The 19552-nt window shown below is 46.4% G+C and overlaps 1 protein-coding gene across 1 annotated transcript; it reads left to right on the top strand.

Moving 5' to 3' along the window:
• The first annotated feature begins 2804 nt into the window (after positions 1-2804).
• On the top strand, positions 2805-18702 carry LOC103182528 (capping actin protein of muscle Z-line subunit alpha 1). The gene is made up of 10 exons (XM_042342130.1): positions 2805-2894; positions 13807-13870; positions 15070-15121; positions 15854-15917; positions 16263-16469; positions 16580-16659; positions 16852-16930; positions 17026-17097; positions 17563-17625; positions 17781-18702. Exons 1-10 carry the CDS (start codon positions 2853-2855, stop codon positions 17919-17921), a joined length of 864 nt encoding a protein of 287 aa, XP_042198064.1. The 5' UTR covers positions 2805-2852; the 3' UTR covers positions 17922-18702.
• The last annotated feature ends 850 nt before the right edge of the window (positions 18703-19552 follow it).

Below are 19552 nucleotides of genomic sequence, written 5' to 3'. Positions count from 1 at the left end.
CCCCGAGCCGCTTACCGGCGCCGAGGTTGTGGTGCAGGCGGAGCGGCGCCCGCAGGATGTAGACGAGGCCGAGCAGCAGCAGGAACCACAGGCCCCACAGGCAGCTCCAGCTCCAACTCCAGCCGCCGCCGCGCCGCAGCCGCCCGGCCCCGGCCGCCCCCAGCCCCGCCTCCGCCATCGACCGGCCTCCCGCCCGCGGCACGCCGGGATACTGGAGGACTCGTCCCAGTCCTCCCAGCCCGCGCGGCGCCAGACAGCAGCGGGTGCGCGCTCGCCATCAGGAGCGAGTGTAGTGACTGTGAGCCCTGGGGGGGGGGGGGGGGGGCGCTCTGCGGGAAGGGCGTGACATAAGTGCAAGTTGTTGTTGCTCACGAGTGTAGTGACTGTGACAGTGCCTCATAGGGAAAAGGACAAGACTGTCTGAAGACCCGCCTCCTTGACCCCCCCCCCACTCTCTCCCCCCCACCCGCCCTCCTACCCCTCGGCTCCTAACCCCCGGTCTGTCCGCGTGACACGGTGGTGCCATCTCCTGGCCTCGGGCACGGCAGCCACTGCTCGTTCCTAACCCTGGAACAAGCGAGTAATAATAATAATAATAATCCTGGCATTCGATATAGAACTTTTCACGTCTTCTCGACGTCCCAAAGCGCTTCGCAGAATAGACTGTAAAGTGAATTGACTGTATGTTTGTGGGCGAACGCGGCAGCCGATTGCGCACAGCAATGTCCCACAAACAGTCGTGGATTGAAGTGACCAATCTATTACTGCTTTGTTTTGGAGGGATTATTATTTGGCTCTGTGTGGAGTAAGGAAACTTGCCCAAGGTTTCCCCCTGACCTGCCTGGGATTGAACTCGGGTCTCTCACTTGCAAAGCGAGTGCTCTAACCACTGAGCTACAGGACTCCAAGTGTTGGCAGGTCATTGCCCACAGAGGGCCTCACAGTGCCTCGCTGCGTGCACACACCCACGCACACGCCTTCCAGCACAGGGTCACCAGCGACAGCAAACGGGAGCAAAGGTTTCCCTCAGGGAAACCTTTGCTCCCGTTTGCTGTCGCTGGTGACCCTGTGCTGGAAGGCGTTTGTATGTGTATACACACAGCGACGGTTGGGCAGCTTGAGATAGTTAAAGTGGAGTCCTGTACCTCAGGGGTTAGAGCACTCGCCTTCCAAACGAGACACTTGGGTTCAGTTCCAGGCAGATCCAAACCTTGGGCAAGTTTCCTTACTCCACACACAGCCCTAATAATAATCCCTCCAAACAAAACAATAATAAATTGGTCATTTTCAATCCACGACTGTTTGTGGGACGCTGCTGTGCACAATTGGCTGCCAGGTTTCGCCCACAAATATACAGTCAATTCATTTTACCGTCTATTCTGTGAAGCGCTTTGAGACGTCGATAAGACGTGAAAAGCGCTATATCAAATGCAAGGATTATTATTATTAAAGTGCTGCTGCTTGAGCATTTTGGAGACAAGGTGGCTGAGCGACTGGTTGTGCTGTAGGATTGTAATAACAGAATTGAGGGAACATTTCTTAAATTCAGTCTTAATTTGAAATAGAAAAAACATTTATTTTAAAGAACGGCACAAAATTGGCTTCTAAATTGAAACTGAATTTAAGATTTTTCCACAATCCTCAGTGATCGTAAATTTTAAGACAAAATGGTAAGACTGAGATGGACAGATGTTTGTTTGGTCAGGGTATCAAGGGATATGGGCAAGGAGGGTAATTGGAGTTGAGGTACAGATCAGCCTTGATCTTGTAGAATGGCGGAACAGACTCGAGGGGCTGAATAGCCTATGCCTGTTCCTATGTTTCTATATATTTCTATGTTTCTAAGCCTCAGATTCCTCTGATTTGAGGCCTGGACATGGCGATTCAGTTCCGCCGTGAACGAGCCAATTTTCCAGCTAACTGCATTACTGCACTGAGGCAATGAGTCAGTGCAGCCTTGGACATGTGTGGGTACGTGCCTGGGAGGGGAGGCTGCAGAAAGTAATCGTTCAGATATTTGGTCCATTACTCAACAAGAGACTGTAAATATGTAATGGCTAATTATAGTGACAGTCAGGGCTTTGTGTTTCAGGCCACATTTCTCCCTCCAGGGCAGAGATTGTGTCAAGCAAAGAAACACATCCTGTAAAGCAACAGAATCCAGGAACAAGTCTGATAGTGGCTCAATTTCCAAACATTTCCTGTGGGGAGACCAATACTTTCACCCCAATATAGTCAATTCTGTTTATAGTTATATTCTGTGAAACTCTTTGAGATGTCTCAATGATGTGATAAGCGCTTCACAAAATATACTGTAAAGTGAATTGACTATATTTTGTGGGCAAAACAATATTGCTACTGGTATCACTAGTATTATTAGTTTCCCTGGTAGAGCTAGTTTAGCTAGTATTATTACAAGTATTACTAGGTGCCCTGGTAGAGCCAGTTTACCTAGTATTATTACTAATGTTACTAGCCTCCCTGGTAGAGCCAACTAAACTAGTATTATTACTAGTATTATTAGTATTACTAGGCTCCCTGGTAGAGCCAGTTTAGCTAATATTGTTACTAGTATTACTAGTCTCCCTGGTAGAGCTAGTTTAGCTAATATTGTTACTAGTATCACTAGTATTACTAGCCTCTCTGGTAGAGCTAGTTTAGCTAGTATTATTGTTAGTATTATTAGTATCACTGGCCTCTCCGGTAGAGCTAGTTTAGCTAGTACTGGTACTCGCCTCACTCCTGGTAGAGGCGGCTCGGCTCAGCTGGTGGGGGTCAGTGTGGAGGCGAGGCCCCGCCCCCGGGCCGGGCGGCTCCCAGGATGCAGCGCGGGCGGGGCCGCTGGAGCCAAGATGGCGGATTTGGAAGAGCAGCAGTTGGGAGCCGAGGAGAAGGTGAGAGCGCGAAGGGGCGCCCGGCCCCGGCCCTCCCCCCGCGCCCTCCCCCCGCACCGCGCCGCCCGGCTCCGCGCTCCCACAGCGCCGCCACCCCGGCCTGAGCCCGGGGGGGGGGAGAGAGCGCGGGGGCTGGAGCTGAGCTGCCCCGCCCGCCCGCCGCCCGCCCGCGGGAGACACTCACTCACTCACTCACTCACTCGGGCCTTTCCCGCCGCCCCGGGCCCCGAGTTACAGGCACTGCCGCCGACCAGCAGCCACTCCGGGGCCACACTCGGCTCCGGCCCTGCGCCTCTCCCCACTGCTTCCGGGCCCCGCCCCGCCCTGGCCTGGCCTGTGCTCCGAGCGGCAAACGCAGCCTCGGGGGCGGGTACAGGCCGCTCCCTCCCGCCCTGACCCGGCTCCGCAGCCCCGCACAGCGAGCGGCCCAGCCCCGGCCCTCCTCAAGGGAAATCCCCGCCGTGTATCACAGGATCATCTGATGGCAGGAGATTCCACTGCAGCCGATGGCAATGTCTTCCTATTACTATTACTATTATTGTTATTATGATCATAACAATCCTCGCATTTGATAGAGTTTATGGTTATCACGTCTTCCAGACGTCTCGAGGCGCTTCACCGGATATACTGTAAAGTGTAGTGACTGTGCGGCTTTAGGCTGGTTTCTGTTTGTCTTTGTGAAAAAGTGGAACTTCTTTTTTCAAAAAAAAATCCCCCCCTCAAGTGGCACAGTGTTTCTAAATATTATTATTACTCAAGTAGTAGTATTAATTCTGGAGCTGGGAGCACAGGATGGTGCAAAGGGGGGGGTGGTGTGTATGTGTGGGTATGTGTATGTGCGAGGGGTGTGCGCGCGGGAGGGTACGTGCGAGGGGGGGTGTGCGCGGGTACGTGCAGAGGGGATGTGCGAAGGGGGCTGGGTGCGGGTAGGCGCGAGGGGGCTGGGTGCGGGTAGGCGCGAGGGGGCTGGGTGCGGGTAGGCGCGAGGGGGCTGGGTGCGGGTAGGCGCGAGGGGGCTGGGTGCGGGTAGGTGCGAGGGGTGGGGGGGTGCTGTGCGGGGTTGGTGGTTTGTATGTGAGGGTGTGCGTGGAGGGCGGGTGAATCCTTCCTCTTCTCACCTCAGTGACAAAGGTCCGACTGATAGGCTGATGTGGCCCCACACTTATCACCTGTGACATTTCGTCAGAATCTTCAGAGCTGTGATGACCTTTCTGAACGCTGTCCATGGGAGTTTTCCTGTTTTACTTTCCAAAGCTCTAGCTGTTGTTTTGATTGGTTTAAAAAATATCTTAATGCAATTTGTTATTGTCAGTAGATTTTCATCTTGTTTTTGCTAAAGTACCAACAAAGCATTGTGATAGTGTGGTAAAGGCAATATACAGCAAACTGGAAACATTAATCATTGAATGTTACAGGAAAGAATTGGGCCATTCAGCCCATCACACCTGTACTGGTGTTCTCTCCCTATGAGCCACCAAAACTAACGCCACTTTCCTGCTCACTCCCCATACCATTTAATATCCCTCTTTCAAGCATCTATTGAATTTCCTTTTAAAAATAATTGATGGACACTGCGTCAACTTCGCTTGTGGCAGAGAATTCCACATTCTAACCACCTGAAGTGTAAATATTATTTCTAACCTCGGATTTAATATGGCAATCCTGCATCCATTTATTTAACCCAGTGTACATTTTGTACTGGAAAAAGTATCTTAAAAATTCCTTGAACTTTCCTGTTTTCAAAAGTGCATGAGATGTATGTTTTTTCAAGGAAGTTTTCAAATATATATACAAATTGCAATTTACAGTACTTCCTTATATTTTAAGTCGAGAAGTTTGCACTGAAATCGCACTCTGTGACTGCCCGTTGTACTTCTGCTTTTGGAAATGAGTGGCTAAAATTTTGAAAGTAGAGTTTGCAATAGGATATCCACTAAACACTTGCTGACAATGAGCATCCCGGGTGGTGTTCACTCCAAATGATGGCGTAGAAAGTATGTGTGTTTTATGTAAAGCACTGTGACTGGAGGCAGTTGATAGTTCCTGTGGACAAACCCTGAAGCCCCGATTCTGTTGGCATAAGATTCCACATTGAGTGCACCTCAACTTGGATAATGAGCCACTAAGAGGTGGTGTTGGGTTTGAAGTAAACCCCATTTGTGTCTCTTAGAGGTTTTGACATTTTTTGAATAGGATTGATGAATTTTTTGTCTCGTTCTCTCAGTGTGGTACCTATAATTGATGGATTATAATAATAATCCTTGCATTTGATACAGCACCTTACCACCTTGGAAGGACAGATCAAACGCTTCAAAGCTTTTTCCTGTGAAATAGAATCCTTGTGTATTTAAATACTGAAGCCAATTTGCACACAGCAATGTCCCACAAACAGCCACAGAGTAAGTGACCATTTTTATTTGGGGGATTATTGTCCAAAACACCAGGAGAAACTCCCTTCTCTTTTCAAATAGCGCCATGGGATCTTTAACGTCCACCTAGGTCTAACATCTCATCCGAAGTATGGCACGTCCAACAATGCAACAGATGCCCAACACCGCAATAGAGTGTCAGTTTAGACTTGTGTGAGTTCAATGAAGAAAAGAAATACTTTTTTTTCTCAACAATTCACACCAGCTGATGTCATGCTATCCACAAACTGGAGGTTTTATATTTCAACAGATCATATCCGAGAAAATGCTGATAGTGCACACTGTACAATCAAATTGTGTAGAAAGGATTGGGGGAGGGGAATCCTGGATCGAGACCAGAACCAGTGTTTCGATAGTCAAATTCCTGTTCGGTTTAGTCCTGTTACATGCACCACCTGCAGGGATAAAGCAGCCGTTTGCACAACTTGATAACCTCTACAACTATTTCAAGTGTTTTACTAAACTTTATTTCCTGAATATTGGTATCGTGTTTGCAGTTGACAATACCTACAGTTGTATTGCAGCTTTACTGCAGATCACTGCTGCGGGTTTGTACTGTGATCCTCCACATTGGCACCACACATGTCTGGGGCGTGCTAGTGTGGGCTTGGGCTGAGAGGAAGCCATGCGGTGTGTGGGGGTGTAAATCTCCCTGAGATATTTGTGTGGTGCCCCTCCCTCTGGGGCAATGACACAAGAAAGGCAAACAGTAACAAATACTTGTTTAAAGGAATTTGTACCTTCAATAACAATACCCCAAATTTGTGAATTTAAAAAGCTAGAAGTGATAAGGATCAATGTCGTACAGAAACTGTGGGAGGGGAGTGTCAGAGATAAACACTTGTAAACCCTGTGACCCTAATGGATGTTCAGTAGCAAGGCGGGTCTGCCTGCTGTAATCATATTTTCTAGTCGTTGCTTCCTTCAAATTGGCTCCTAATCCAGCATAGTATATCAACAACAACTTGCATTTATATTGCGCCCTTCATATAGGGTGGGGTCCCAGAGTGTATATCTCCATGGCTTGGCACAGTGATGGTATATACTGCAGGACTATATTTACAATAACTACTCTTACCAGAGCTGTACACTACCAACACTGGGTGCGGCAGGATTTCTTTCACACCTGTACTGTAAGCTGTCATGTCAGTCTGGAGACGGGATAGGCAATATGTTGGAGCTATGATTCCCTGCATTGTGGAGTGAAGGTAACTTTCCTGTTCACATAGGCTGGTTGGGGTTTGAGTTCCAGCCTTTGTGAGTTATGTATATCTATGTATATCTGCCATGGCCTGACGGACGATAGCTACAGTGGAATGAGACTGCCATGGGATCCCTGCTTGGCAGTGGGTGTCGTGTCAAACTTCACTCGCTGCTAAACTCAATCCTTGCCCCTGCACTGCTGAGGATCTGTTACCGCTTTCTCAGCTCTATGTGCCAGCCTGTAATTTGTGCTGGCAACTTTGCCTAATAAGTTGGTAAAAATGAACCGCAGCGTGGAGGTCTTGATAAACTCAACAAATAGGAAACTATCTGGAGGAAGTTCCAGTACTTTGGTTTTTAATTCACATTTAGTTGTAAAATTTCTTTAAGAAACTTTCTCAATGTTTCCCCCTCTCCTGTGGCTTTCCTTGTCCTGGAGTACTTTCCCATCGGCTCAAGTGAATTTTTCCTGTGTGTGCGCGCAGGAACAAATCCTGGTAGATCATCCTCTCCCAAACAAAAGGGCACTGAGGCAGATTGCTGCCTCCTGACTGAGATTAGTAACTCACCACAGAGCTGGGATTAAACCTGCAAACAGTCTGTACGTGCACAAAGTGCTGGCTGTATCCACTTGTCTTTCAGAGGAACCAACTACAACCAGTTTTCTTTATGTATAACCATCAGAAAGTAACTATACTGCAGCATGTCTATCACTGTGATCTCACACCAGTGAAATGGAGGCGAGAGTAGATGGGGTTCAGGTTAAACTGATTGTTGCTATCAGAGTGTAGGTTTTTAATTGATGCGATTGTGAATTCTGTATGGAACTGGGAAGAGCTGCATTGTATGAAGTGCTTGTGATAAGGTGATAGATCAGATTTACTCCATATTATTTACTGTGGTTATAGAAACCCAGATCTGTACTTTTTTTTAAAAAAGCGCGTTATTTTAATGGAAACTTTCAAAGCTATAAAGTTTGCTTTCCCCAGATTGGGAATGAAATGGTTGTTAGGTTGGAGAGGAAATGAAAAGGGCTGTGCTCTAAATTTGTGAGTAACCTTTTATGGTTTGAAACATGACAAGTGCAGAATTTGGAACAAGAGGGAGGATGTGTTTAGTCGGATAGTTTTTATTTTTGAAAATGCAATCTTATAACTTCAACTGCGCCTTCAGTCACCTTCTACCTCTGCCCTCCACCCCTCCTGATCCCAATCCCCAGCTCGGGTCCAAATCCCTGATTGTCCGGAGCCTTGGGACATCCTCCTGACTTGAAAGGCACTGTGTAAATGTAATGTGTTGTTTCTGTTAAAATGTAATAAATCAGGTTTTGCTTTGAAAGGATACGTAATAGCTTTTCATTAAATTCTTTTCCATAATTCTTAATGAAGAGGAACTAAAAGTTTAATGCGTTGAAGATATTCAGTTATCAGTTTAAGCGAATAAAAATGTTTGTTTAATGGTTGCTTTGCTCTGATGATGTGAACATTTTGCTGCTGCTGCTGTTCAGTCATTGCACCAGTCAGCAAGGGGAAGTTGGGTTCTCGCTCAGCCCAGTGTCTTTACCTGAAATGGTAATTCTTGATGCGTTAGTCACAGACAGGAAGTTTTGTTCGTACATTATGTCCAAAAGCGGTAATGTTCTGAGCCGCGAAGCCATTGAGCAGCACTTAGCTTCTGGGTGCCTTTGTAGTGTTTCTCATGACAATAGATTGTCTATTTGTAAGTGTAAATTGCTCTTTTTTTCTAATTTCTTGCTTTCTTGGCTTCTCCTAATGGCATTTGCTCCTGCTGGTGTTGCATGGCTATTTGGCTGATCTAAATTCCTGTGTCAGTGCCGCCCTGAGCTCGCCTGATGCTGTGCTGTGCCAGACTGAGTGGAACTGGGTGTGGGCTGTGCCAGACTGCTATTACTCTCCAGGTTTGGTTCTTCCAGTTCCAGTTCGACACTGTATTTACAGAGTAGGTTTGATTGGCCCTCACAACTCTTGGCGCTCTGATTCCCAGCCCTTTGATGGCAGGGTTCGGCACTGGGTCAGGAGGATAACATCTGAGTGTGTGTGGGCAGACTCTGGAGCAGAATAAACCCTTGTTGTGCCTTGTCCCATCGATTCTTTTACTGAGGTTCATTTTCATTCACATCCAAGAAGTTCTGATGGTTTGGTCTACCCAGAGTTACCCAGGGAGCAGAATCTCCAGCTCCATGAGCAGGGCTCTCACTCCTGTTTAGTGCCCCTGCTGGAATTATATGTTTGATATTTTTATTCCTCTCTTTTCCCCTCACTCCCTCTTCCCCCCCAACCCATGATGAACAAGGGCCGGAACAGAAACAATGGGGAAAGAGAACAAGAAAATGGCGGTAGGCAGCTCCAGGGAGAGTGCTGGCACTATTCTGGAGTCCTGTAGCTCAGTGATTAGAGCACTCGCCTTGCAAGCGACAGGACCTGGGTTCGATTCCTAGTCAGACGAAACGTTGAGCAAATTTCCTTACTTCACACACCTCTGTACCCAGTAGTAAGTAGGAAGCTGTTGTCAGTCGATCGCTGTATCGCTTTTCTGGGGGTAATAATAAATTTGGTCACTCAATCCAAGACTGTATGTGGGACACTGTTTGCCCAATTGACTGTCGTGTTTCGCCCACAAAATATACAGTCAGTTCACTTCATGAAGCACTTTGAGACATCTCAAAGACATTATAAAGCGCTATATCAAATGCAAGGTTTCTTCTTATTTATTATTATTTTACACTTTGTACAGCAAATGTTTGAGAGGTGGAGAGAGTAGTGGAAAGAAAGGGGTGAAACCTGGGATTCTTACCTTAAACATTAAAGACTAGACTTGAGTGTCCAGAGGAAATGCTGTAGTTGAGTGGAGCTGCTGAATATAGTGCAAGCGCACTTTCAATTTTGCTGCAGAATCGCAGACTAAACCACAGTTACCATCAAGTGGTGCACAGGCATATTGTACTGTGGAATGATTGGTTATCGAGGTAGCACAATCTTGATTGATTTTCTGTATAGCAGAGTGTTCTTGTATGTGCACTGTAGCTTGTCTTTTTTTAAAAAAAACATCCTATTTGTGTTGTGGATCTCTGACTAGGACATGTACAGTACTGTGCAGCCCAAATACCCCAGAGACCAGTGCAGGTGACTTAATGGGGTCTGGTTTGCAAAATTTATCAACTACATTTTTCCATCAGTGTTGATTTCAAGTTTTCAAATATCAGATTTGCAAAGCAGCAAATCACATACTCTGAAATTTAGCAACGACTGAAAATGGACATTAGCAATGACATAACTGTTTTGTGAATGTAACTGTTTTGTGAATCTTGGAAACCAAGATATTCACAATCTTAAGTCGCAGTTAACACAATTTAGTTTCCAAATGTCACAACTTAGCCATAACTCTGTTCTCCAATGGCACCTGTTGGATATGTTGCTGAAGATTAGGAATAGCTTTTTCAGGAGCCTGGTTAGGCCTCACTCTTTCTGGTTGCCCCTCTGTGAGAGGAAAGGATGTAATGCTGACACTTATTTCCGTTAATGTGCTGTAGTTTGAAGATTGATGCACAGAGAGTCAACCACAACATTATGAGGTTCAAGCTTTAGACAGGATCGGGGATGGCTGGGGGAGGGGGGAGAGAGCAGAGAGAATTTAGCGAGAATGACTACAAGGTGCTCTTGTATACTTACTGTGACTGATAGAAAGAAGTTGTATTTTTCAAGCGTTTACGAGGGTTGTCATATAGTGACTGTTTTGTAGGCTAATGTCACTGTCATCTGGTAGGTGGGACCCAGCTTTAACCACACCTGAACAGACAGCCATGGAAATGTCATCACTTCAGTCAGTAACGTGAGATTAGCTGGCAGTTCTGCAGTGTCTTCATTTTCATTTTCAGGAAGAAGTTATTTTGGTCCTAAACTGGGTGGCTCGGTGGGTGGGTCAGTGGGGCTGATGAGTATCAGGATATAATGTCAGTTATCTGCACTGGCATGCACAAACCATTTTGTGCAAGATTGTCATTTTATTTCTGTCCTGTTTCTAAGTGCAGTTAGAGTCTAACTAACCAATGTGGAGGAACATGAAGATTGGAAGATTTATCATCGGTCAGACCTGCTACCTGCATGCAAAGGATATCTATCTGTATTTATGTACCTGTAGGTCGTAATAAGTCAAAGATCTGAAAGTGTCAGTGCAGTGATTGTGCAGTGGTGAGGGAATCTAGCATTGTGGCTGAGGATCTGAGCTGCTGCAACATTCTGTGTGCAATGTGGGGAAGATGCAGAAAGGTGGTCTTGATCTGTCTTGACCAAACGCCAAAGTTTTGCACAGATTCAGTAAGTTGGGAAGAGAGAGAGCCCAGGAAGGTTGAGGAAGTCTGAGCCAGGAGGAGGTGCTGGCAGGAGTGGAGGAAAATGGTCCATGTTTAACTGAAGGAAGTTGAGGCTCATCCAGGAGATAATGTTTTGACAGCCATCTTACATAAACATACATGATTGTTAATAGGATAGAGAAAGTCACAATCCCTTCAGATATGCCAAGGCAACGGCACAAAAGAGCACAAAATATAAATTTGTGAAAGGATTGTTGGTAGGCGATGCTGAGCTGCAGGCTGGGGAGCAGACTGCTGCAGTGTTGCAGGCCTGCACATACACGCCAGAGCTGACGACTCAGAAGGATTTCTGCAGCTCTTCTCTAACTCTGCTGTTCCTTCATCATCCTGGAAATCAGCTGCTTTTTCGTCATTTTCTTGGAGATTAGGAGAGCGGTGCAGAAAATGTCTCTCCATATAGCATGTCTGAACTCTACACTCTTCTAGCTTCATGGAAAAAGGAGTCTGAACACAGCCACAGAGGAGCTGTTGCTGCTTTGGGAGAGACTGCTCTGGGGTCATGTTCACACAAAGCCCCCTTGGAACTCCATCGCACAATCCCTTCACCTCGCTCCTTCCCTTGCCTCCTTCAAAGCCCGTCTCAAAGCCCTCCTCTTCGACTACGCTTTCGGCCACCCTCCCACTCCTACCCTCCACCCCTCCTGATCCTAATCCCCAGCTCAGGTCCAAATCTCTGACCGCCCAGCACCTTGGGATGTCCTCCCGAAGTGAAAGGCGCCGTGCAATTTGTAACTTGTTGCTGTCTGCCCCAAAGTTCTCCCAAATGGCCATAAAATACTAGGCGATTCCCCCCCCCCCCCCCCCCCCCCCCCGCTGCAGCGCAATAATCTGGGTCAGATACTGGCATTAAAATAACTGAAAGTCTGAACACTCATCCTGCTGCACCACTGCTCTTCTCTGACATACAGATTGAATGCTATCTCCTGAGGCCAAGTGACCTTGAGTGCAGATTCTTGCTTTCCATTACGGCACATTTATTGTGTAACACACAAAACACTCAGTTCCCACAAAATGGCTTTACAATGAGGAAGAAGATGTATGATGTGTGTTAGTTGTGTTAAACTTCACTAATACCTGTACATTGTGAGATTACGTTAGGCACCACATCACAGGCCACAGTATCTCAGGCAAACAAATGGTATGGAGGGTGATTTGATTTTTTTTCACTTAAAAGTACCAATTCTGATGCATTTCCTATTTGTAAACAGGATATCTTGCTTCTGCTTTTGGTCGAGCTGGTGCAAGTTTCCAGTGGCTGTGGCGTGACTTGTGACTTCATTTTTTGGGAGGCTGGGTATTTAAAGCTCACAGAAGTCCAGTGGCAGCATTTTATAGTGGCAGTAAAACTCCGATGAAACTTTCTGTTAAATGGAAACACAGCCACCATGTGGCACGTTCTGCTCTTTCAGGCTGGGTGTTGTGCGGAGTCAGGTCCTGCCTGTTTATATGGAGGCTGCACACTGTATGTTGTGTGCTACAGTGTACGTCAGATGAGTTTCCCTGATTCAGATGAAACTATGGTTACACGACACTAAAGTTATTTTTAGGACTTTACCAGAGCTATTAATGGCAGATGCAAGTGCGGAGATTCAGCAGTGGGTGTACTTGGTGAGTGTGTTCCATTTACTGAGGGATTCCTCTGGTTGCCTGTCGGTTCTCCCAGCTAAACTGTTAATTTAATGATGTCTCATCATTGTATTTGATGAGTTAACAGATTAAATCTTTTTGAATAATTTCTCCCTCGTTTTTCACACTCGCCTTTTTCTCCTAATATTGCAGACATACTGGGAATAGCTCTGTGTGTGTGTGTGTGTGTGTGTCTGGGGAGGGGGAGAACTCTGACCCTCGTCTAAGTGCCCATTTAGACTTGAGCTTTAGCCATGTTCAGCTGTGGGTGGCATTGATCCAGTTCTGCCCTTGCCATGTATCCATCCAAGTATGTCAACAGCAGTGATCAGGAGTCCCAGCTCCCCCCACCCGGCCTGACATCAGCAGTTCAAGGTTATAATCTGTGACCCCGGTGTCTGTATGGTTTAGTGGCTACATTTGATTATTGATGATCGTAATGACACAAAGGTCTATTCCTACATCTTGTAATCTCAATCTCACTAATGAAGGTGCTCCAATCACCAGTTACACACAGTGTGGGGGTGGAGAGGAGAAAATGTGAGCTTGTACCGTGGTTGAGAGGAGGATAGACTAATATCTGTAAATAGCTTACAATAACAGACATTCTCTGTGTGAAACCAGGGACATGATTATAACTTTTGGAAATCCTGACAAACTGTAGCACCTTTGCACACTGTGAGACCCCCAACTGACACGGAGGAGGGTGAGCTACTGGACGGCTCCTTGTGTGCACCTTATAATCTTAAGGTGCTGATGGCCTAATGATCAGGGACCCTGTTGCATTTCTGAAGCATTGAGATGTTGACAAATTTTCACTCTGCCTCGGTTCCTGGAATTGTGTGAAGATGTTTGTATTACTCTGGGACTCTGCCCTGCGTGAGGGGTGCTATATAAGTGCACGTTGTTGTTGTCTTACAGCGTATGTCTTTGGGAACATGGCTCAAGCAATCCTGGGAAGCTGTATGGAATTCCCATGCTGCATATGCCATAAATGTGGCGTAGGCTGCCATCTAGTGTGTTGAGCACTACCTTAGTGCATGTCTTCCAACAATTTACATATTCAACTTGGAGTACAGGGTTGTGGGATTGTTGTTGAGGCAAGAGGTGAAATAATCAGTTTAGATCCTCGATGTGTGTCTCAGTCCCTTCGTCCTCCCTGCTTGTGTCCTGTCTTTTGCCGAGGTGAAGTGCTCACATGCAGAGTCACTGCGAATGTGGCGTGAATTCCTGTTACTAACCGACGTTTCTGCTTTATCTCTAGGTTCGCATCGCAGCCAATTTCATCACCCACGCACCACCGGGAGAGTTCAACGAAGTGTTTAATGGTAAGTCGCTGAGCCTTCTTGTCTGCTCTAATATCTCGCATCATTGTAACCACAGCACTGCCACACCTGTCGCACGTTTGTGTTGAATATTAAAGTATTTACAAAAGTTCTAACATTTGCAGGTATACAGCGAATGCTTTCTCTAACAACGTCTGAAACCAATAATGATCCATCCTGCTAGCTGAAGGATATCCTTCCCAAAATGTGCATTAAAGATTGACAATGTTCCATCTCCTGTAGCATGAATTATTAAACAATATGGCATGATAAATACAGCTTAAAAGCTTTTGGTGAATGAATATAAAGTTGTTTTATTCTCAGTGCTGCTGTGCTGCAGGACTGCACGGGTGGTATTTGGTGACGTATGATTCGAGCTTAGCATCCGTATCCTTCACTTACCTCGTCACTGCCTCTCGTGGTTAGTAGAGTTTTAACCACAACTCAATGCAGATGGTAGTGCACAGTGTCTCCGAGTAGTGACGGCTGAGAGAATTCATTAATTAGGAAAGGAATCTAATGCTCGCCTTATAAAGTGAAAAGGAGCTCACATCTCCCACTGCTACAAAACGTGTTTCAAACTGAAGTAGGATTCGCGTCCAGTGCGGTGCTAATTACAGAGTCCATGTGCTGTTTGGCCAAAGAGTCTGCTCCAGAATTACTGTTTCTAAGCAAATGTTCTCTTTACAAGGGGGGAGTTGATTGGTGTTTTCCTGGAGTTACACTGGCTCTGTGGAGACCCTGATGAAACCAGGTATCTCCTCAGTATTCTAATGCACTGTTGCTGGTGACCAGCTTGTCTGACTAGTGAGATGAGGTGATGTAAATGTGTCCTCACACTGCGAGCCAAAGCCTGATATGTTGGGCGGTCCCAACTAGACACAATCCTGTGCGTTAATGAGTGCTTGTTGATATTTAGCTCAGAATGTTTCACCACAATTGGCTTTTTTTTAAACAGTAAAACTGTTTCCCGAAATCTTCTGTAAGTGCAGGTTCTTCCGTGCTATAAATATTCCATTGGCCGAGTCTGCCCTGGGTTCTGACACGTCCATTGATACAAATACTTTATCATTTTTTACTTTTCCTGTAGCTATGTATGAGCTTCCATGCGTGTGGTTTTGTGAATTGATTCTGGCAGTGAAGGGCATTTCCTTTAGTACAATACTGACCTGACTAAACAGCAGTTCTGATTTGTTTTGCAGATGTCCGGTTACTCCTCAACAATGATAATCTTCTCAGGGAAGGAGCCGCGCAGTAAGTGTCTAGGAGCCTCGTGGGCTTTCACATTGTCCAGTTATGGGAGCTCTGTCCCCAGCACAGATGTGATTTTCCTCATTACACAAAATGTCAGTTTGAGATCCGGGTCCTCACTTTCGAAGCCCTCTATGGCCTTGCTCCCCCTACCTGTACGACCTTCTAACCCCCTACCAACCTGCCCGCTCCCTCTGCTCAGCTGGCTCCAGCCTGCTTCACATCCCCCGCCTCACCTGCCCCACCATTGGTGGGCGGACCTTCAGCCACTCTGTCCCCACCCTCTGGAATTCTACCCCACAGTCCCTCCATGTTACCCCCTCCTTGCTTCTTCAAAATCCATTTCAAGACCCTCCTCTTCGACCGTGTCTTCGGTCGCCCTCCTTTTCCCAGCCTCTGCCCTCCACCCTCCCCAATCCCCAGCTCGGTTCCAAAACACTAATTGTCCAGCGTCTCCTGACGTGAAAGGCGCTGTAGGCATGTAATTTTGGTGATGTAAATGGCTTCAGACACTCCTGGGCTAGATGCAGAGTGAAACTCTTTTGTTTTGTCAGCTTTTCCATTAAAGATTCCACTTTTTCTGTAAACTGCGCTGCTCATCTGCATAATAGGGATGGGGCAGTACATTGGTGTGATTGCTGTCCAGTGGGTCATTTACTTACATGGAATGATACAGTGCGGATATAGGCCAATTAGTCTGTGCCGCAGACACTAATGTGCTGTTTCTTGTTGCAGTGCGTTTGCTCAGTATAATATGGACCAGTTCACTCCTGCCAAACTTGAGGGGTACGATGAACAGGTAAGAGGCAACTTGATAATTAGTCATGATGTGAAAAATGTTTGTGAGGTGCGTTTAGGACAGCTTCCTGCTGTTTAGCATTTATCTTACAGTAAGGTATGAAGGGCCTTCCCTTCAGGACCTGGATATGTTGGCCAAACTTTCCAGAAAACTGCCTGTCATCAGTATTTTTGTGGCACTTTGTTGTGCGAAAATTGGCTGCCGTATTTGCATACAAAATAAAGTCAGTACACTTACCTATGACATGCTTTGTGGTATTTTGAGTCAAGGTAATTACTATAAGATGCACAAGGAAAAAGAAAGAAAATGACAAAAGTTTTAAGGTTTGAATTCTTGCTTCCTCAGGTGCTGATCACGGAGCACGGTGATCTGGGCAACGGCAGGTTTTTTGACCCAAAGAATAAACTGTCATTCAAATTTGACCACTTGAGGAAAGACACCAGCGACGTGAGAACTCACGATGGGGAGAGCTCAATGGAATCGTGGAGGAGTGCCTGTGACAGTGCCCTACAGGCCTACGTCAAGGAACATTACCCCACAGGTGTTTGCACTGTAAGTGTAGCAGCCTCACCCATTCACTTCAGCAGCAAACATTGGGCAGCAATGAGCAATGAATTGTTTACTATCTTTCTGAAGTATGTTCCGGTTCTTTGTTTTAATAGGTTTATGGGAAAACCATAGATGGGCAGCAAACTATTATTGCTTGCATTGAAAATCACCAGTTTCAGCCAAAAAATTTCTGGTAAGTTTCATTTTTATGAACTGCAAATAAAGCTTTTTTTTTCTCATGAATGCACAATGAAAGTACAGCACCCAAGTGTTTGTGTGAGGTGTAGGCTAGCTAGGGGTGGTTTTCTGCGTGTGTATGTATGTGTGAGGCTATGTGTATTCCACTTTGACGTGAGGCATTCACTGGCTTATTGTCTGCTTAAAGGAATGGACGTTGGAGATCAGAGTGGAAATTCGCTATCACCCCAACTTCAGCTCAGGTCACTGGGGTCCTAAAGATCCAGGTGAGTGAAAGGCTGCCTCCTGTATATGTCTCTTATCTAGTACAGTCAGTAACTCCCAGAACGTCACTGCCTCACACCCTGTGCTTGTGTTCCAGGTACATTACTATGAGGATGGGAATGTCCAGCTGGTTAGTCACAAGGATGTCCAGGAATCCATCCAAATTACAGTAAGTCACTCGTCAAAGCATGTGGCTAAAATCCAGAGAGAAAGTGTTATGTACTGTCTTATCCTGTCCACTAATGAGCAATGCTGTCACTTAATGAACCCAGCCATGGGCCTTGCTGACACACAATGATAGGCTTTGGATGAGACAAATCAGGTCCTGTCTGCCTGTTTTAAATGATTGTTAAAGTTGCCTTGGTACTAAATAGCCACAAAGTGAATGATCGATGTCTCTGTTGCTCCGGCCACTGGGAGAAACTCCCTTCTCTTTTCCAATGCTGTTGGGTATCTGACACAACAACGACTTGTGTTTATATAGCGCCCCTCATGCAGGGTCAGAGGCAAGATTGCCACTGGCTGCACTAAGGTAACTTACTACTGTTGATGTGACTATTTTTTAAAGACATTCTTCACAGTTGTGAGATGAAGTATTTGCAATATTTAACCCTGACTTTTCTGACCCATTCAGAACGAAGCCCAAACTGCAAAGGAGTTGGTGAAAGTGATCGAGGCGGCAGAGAACGATTACCAGGTAAATGGTGGCTGTGGGGCGGGCAGTAAATAATGGAAAGAAAATGTGCTGAAGTGATTTTGATGTAGCTGTTGGGGTGGGGGCTGGGTGTGTGTGTGCGAGAGGTGGTGGTTCTGTCTTCCTTGCGGTATAACATGGTTGCTATCTGGTTTCAGACTGCCATCAACGAGAATTACCAAACCATGTCCGACACCACTTTCAAAGCCTTACGCCGGCAGCTGCCAGTCACCCGCATGAAGGTTACCTGGAACACGATCACCGGTTACCGGATCGGCAAAGAAGTGCAAAATTTCTAGAGCAGCTCAGGGTCTCTGCGCTGTGGCCAGCGTGTGGGGTGTGGTCTCACTGAATGTGGATTCAAAAGCTGTTCCTTCGCTCCAGTTTCTGCTTTCTTTCCGTTCTCCTCCCCCTCCCCCCCCCCAACCGTCCCCCAACCTCAACCCGTACAGTTTGTTAAAGGTTGGGGAAGCTCGCATTGTTCCTGACAACTTTTGACGTTGAGCCTTGTACACAAGTAATTCTCTTCCTCTTCCCCAACCGTTCTGACTGACGCATCTGTATAGATCGCTAGGTAGCAAAACACAGGTACCATCTTACCCCAATAGACTGACGGTCCTACCACGTGTGGGGTGGGAGTTAAACGGTTGCCGCTTTGGCTTCACAATTCCAGCCGCCCCCCCCACCACCACTTCGGTTTGGTTTTAAGTACAATGGTTTTTGATGTGTCAAATTCTGGTAATGATTGCACACACACACACGGTTACCTTCTGGGAATGCCCCTAGCTCAAAGCTGAAGCTTTCTGGCTGATAGGTGAATGAGCATAGGTGGTGCTGAAGTTGTTTCATGGCGACAAGTGGTTTGGAAAGGCAGCTTTGATATTGCTTGAGCTGTAGAGCTTTATCCCGGACATGGCTCCCTCCCGCCACCCCCCCCACCCCCATGTCCACTGCTCCTGTGAGATCGCACCTTCCCCGTCGCTGCCAGGAGGCAGGAGGCATGGGTTCTGCTTGAATAGCGCTGCTTGTGACAGAAGAAAGCTTGGAGCATTAGAAGGGTCTGAAAACGTCTCTTTGTCCCCCCCACCCACCCCCCCTCCCCACTGCCTCTTGTCCTCTCCAGTCCTCTTTCCCCCTTCCCACCATCCTTCTCCCCCCCTGCACCAGTAATTGTTATGAGTGACAGTTCTAATCATATGTACTATATTTCATGTCACATCCACATGGTCACATGTAAAGCGTTTCAGTGGATAATACACCCGAGTTCTGTAAAGCACCAGGTTCTCTATGTACTGACTGTACATAAAGTGAGAAGACAATAACAGACGCACATCAGAAGCTGTGGCAGGGAGTCATGGTGACCAGAAATGACCATCTTATTGTGAACAAAGACCAACTTGAGATTGATTTCTATAGATAAAAATACAGTAACTGTTATTCAGAGATGTTGTAAAGTACCTGTGGGAATGGCCATTTCCTGCTGTTGGGAAGGTTCACCATAAAAGGGTTTGGAAATGTGTTAACAAAAAACTGGGAATGTACAAATCTTTAAATCTACAGCTCACTGATCAGTTGGGGAGGGAAAAAAGGGATTAGAAAATGGTCACTCTTTATAGAGACATTTGACAAGGTTTACGCAGTCTTCCAGGCTAGCTCCGGCTCCAGGGCACCCTTCCTGTGGCTTCTTAATGAAAAAAATGCTTGCACAACTTGTAGCAAAGTTTACTGTAGTAATTTTACATCTAAGCCGATTTATCTGTTTCTCCAGTCATTGCCACATGCTCAGTACATTGATGTACTGGGTATGAGAGGTGTAACCTCAGGCAATGATGGACTCATCTCAACCTATCCCCATATTCCCCTGTCCATCACCTAATGGATCCATTTTGTCCATGGGTCACCTGCCATTGTCTACTGGCCACCTATCCCC

Source organism: Callorhinchus milii, unplaced genomic scaffold (assembly GCF_018977255.1).
Source record: "Callorhinchus milii isolate IMCB2004 unplaced genomic scaffold, IMCB_Cmil_1.0 Scaffold19, whole genome shotgun sequence".
Classification (NCBI taxonomy): Eukaryota; Metazoa; Chordata; class Chondrichthyes; order Chimaeriformes; family Callorhinchidae; genus Callorhinchus; species Callorhinchus milii.
This window is presented reverse-complemented; position numbering and strand designations above follow the sequence as displayed.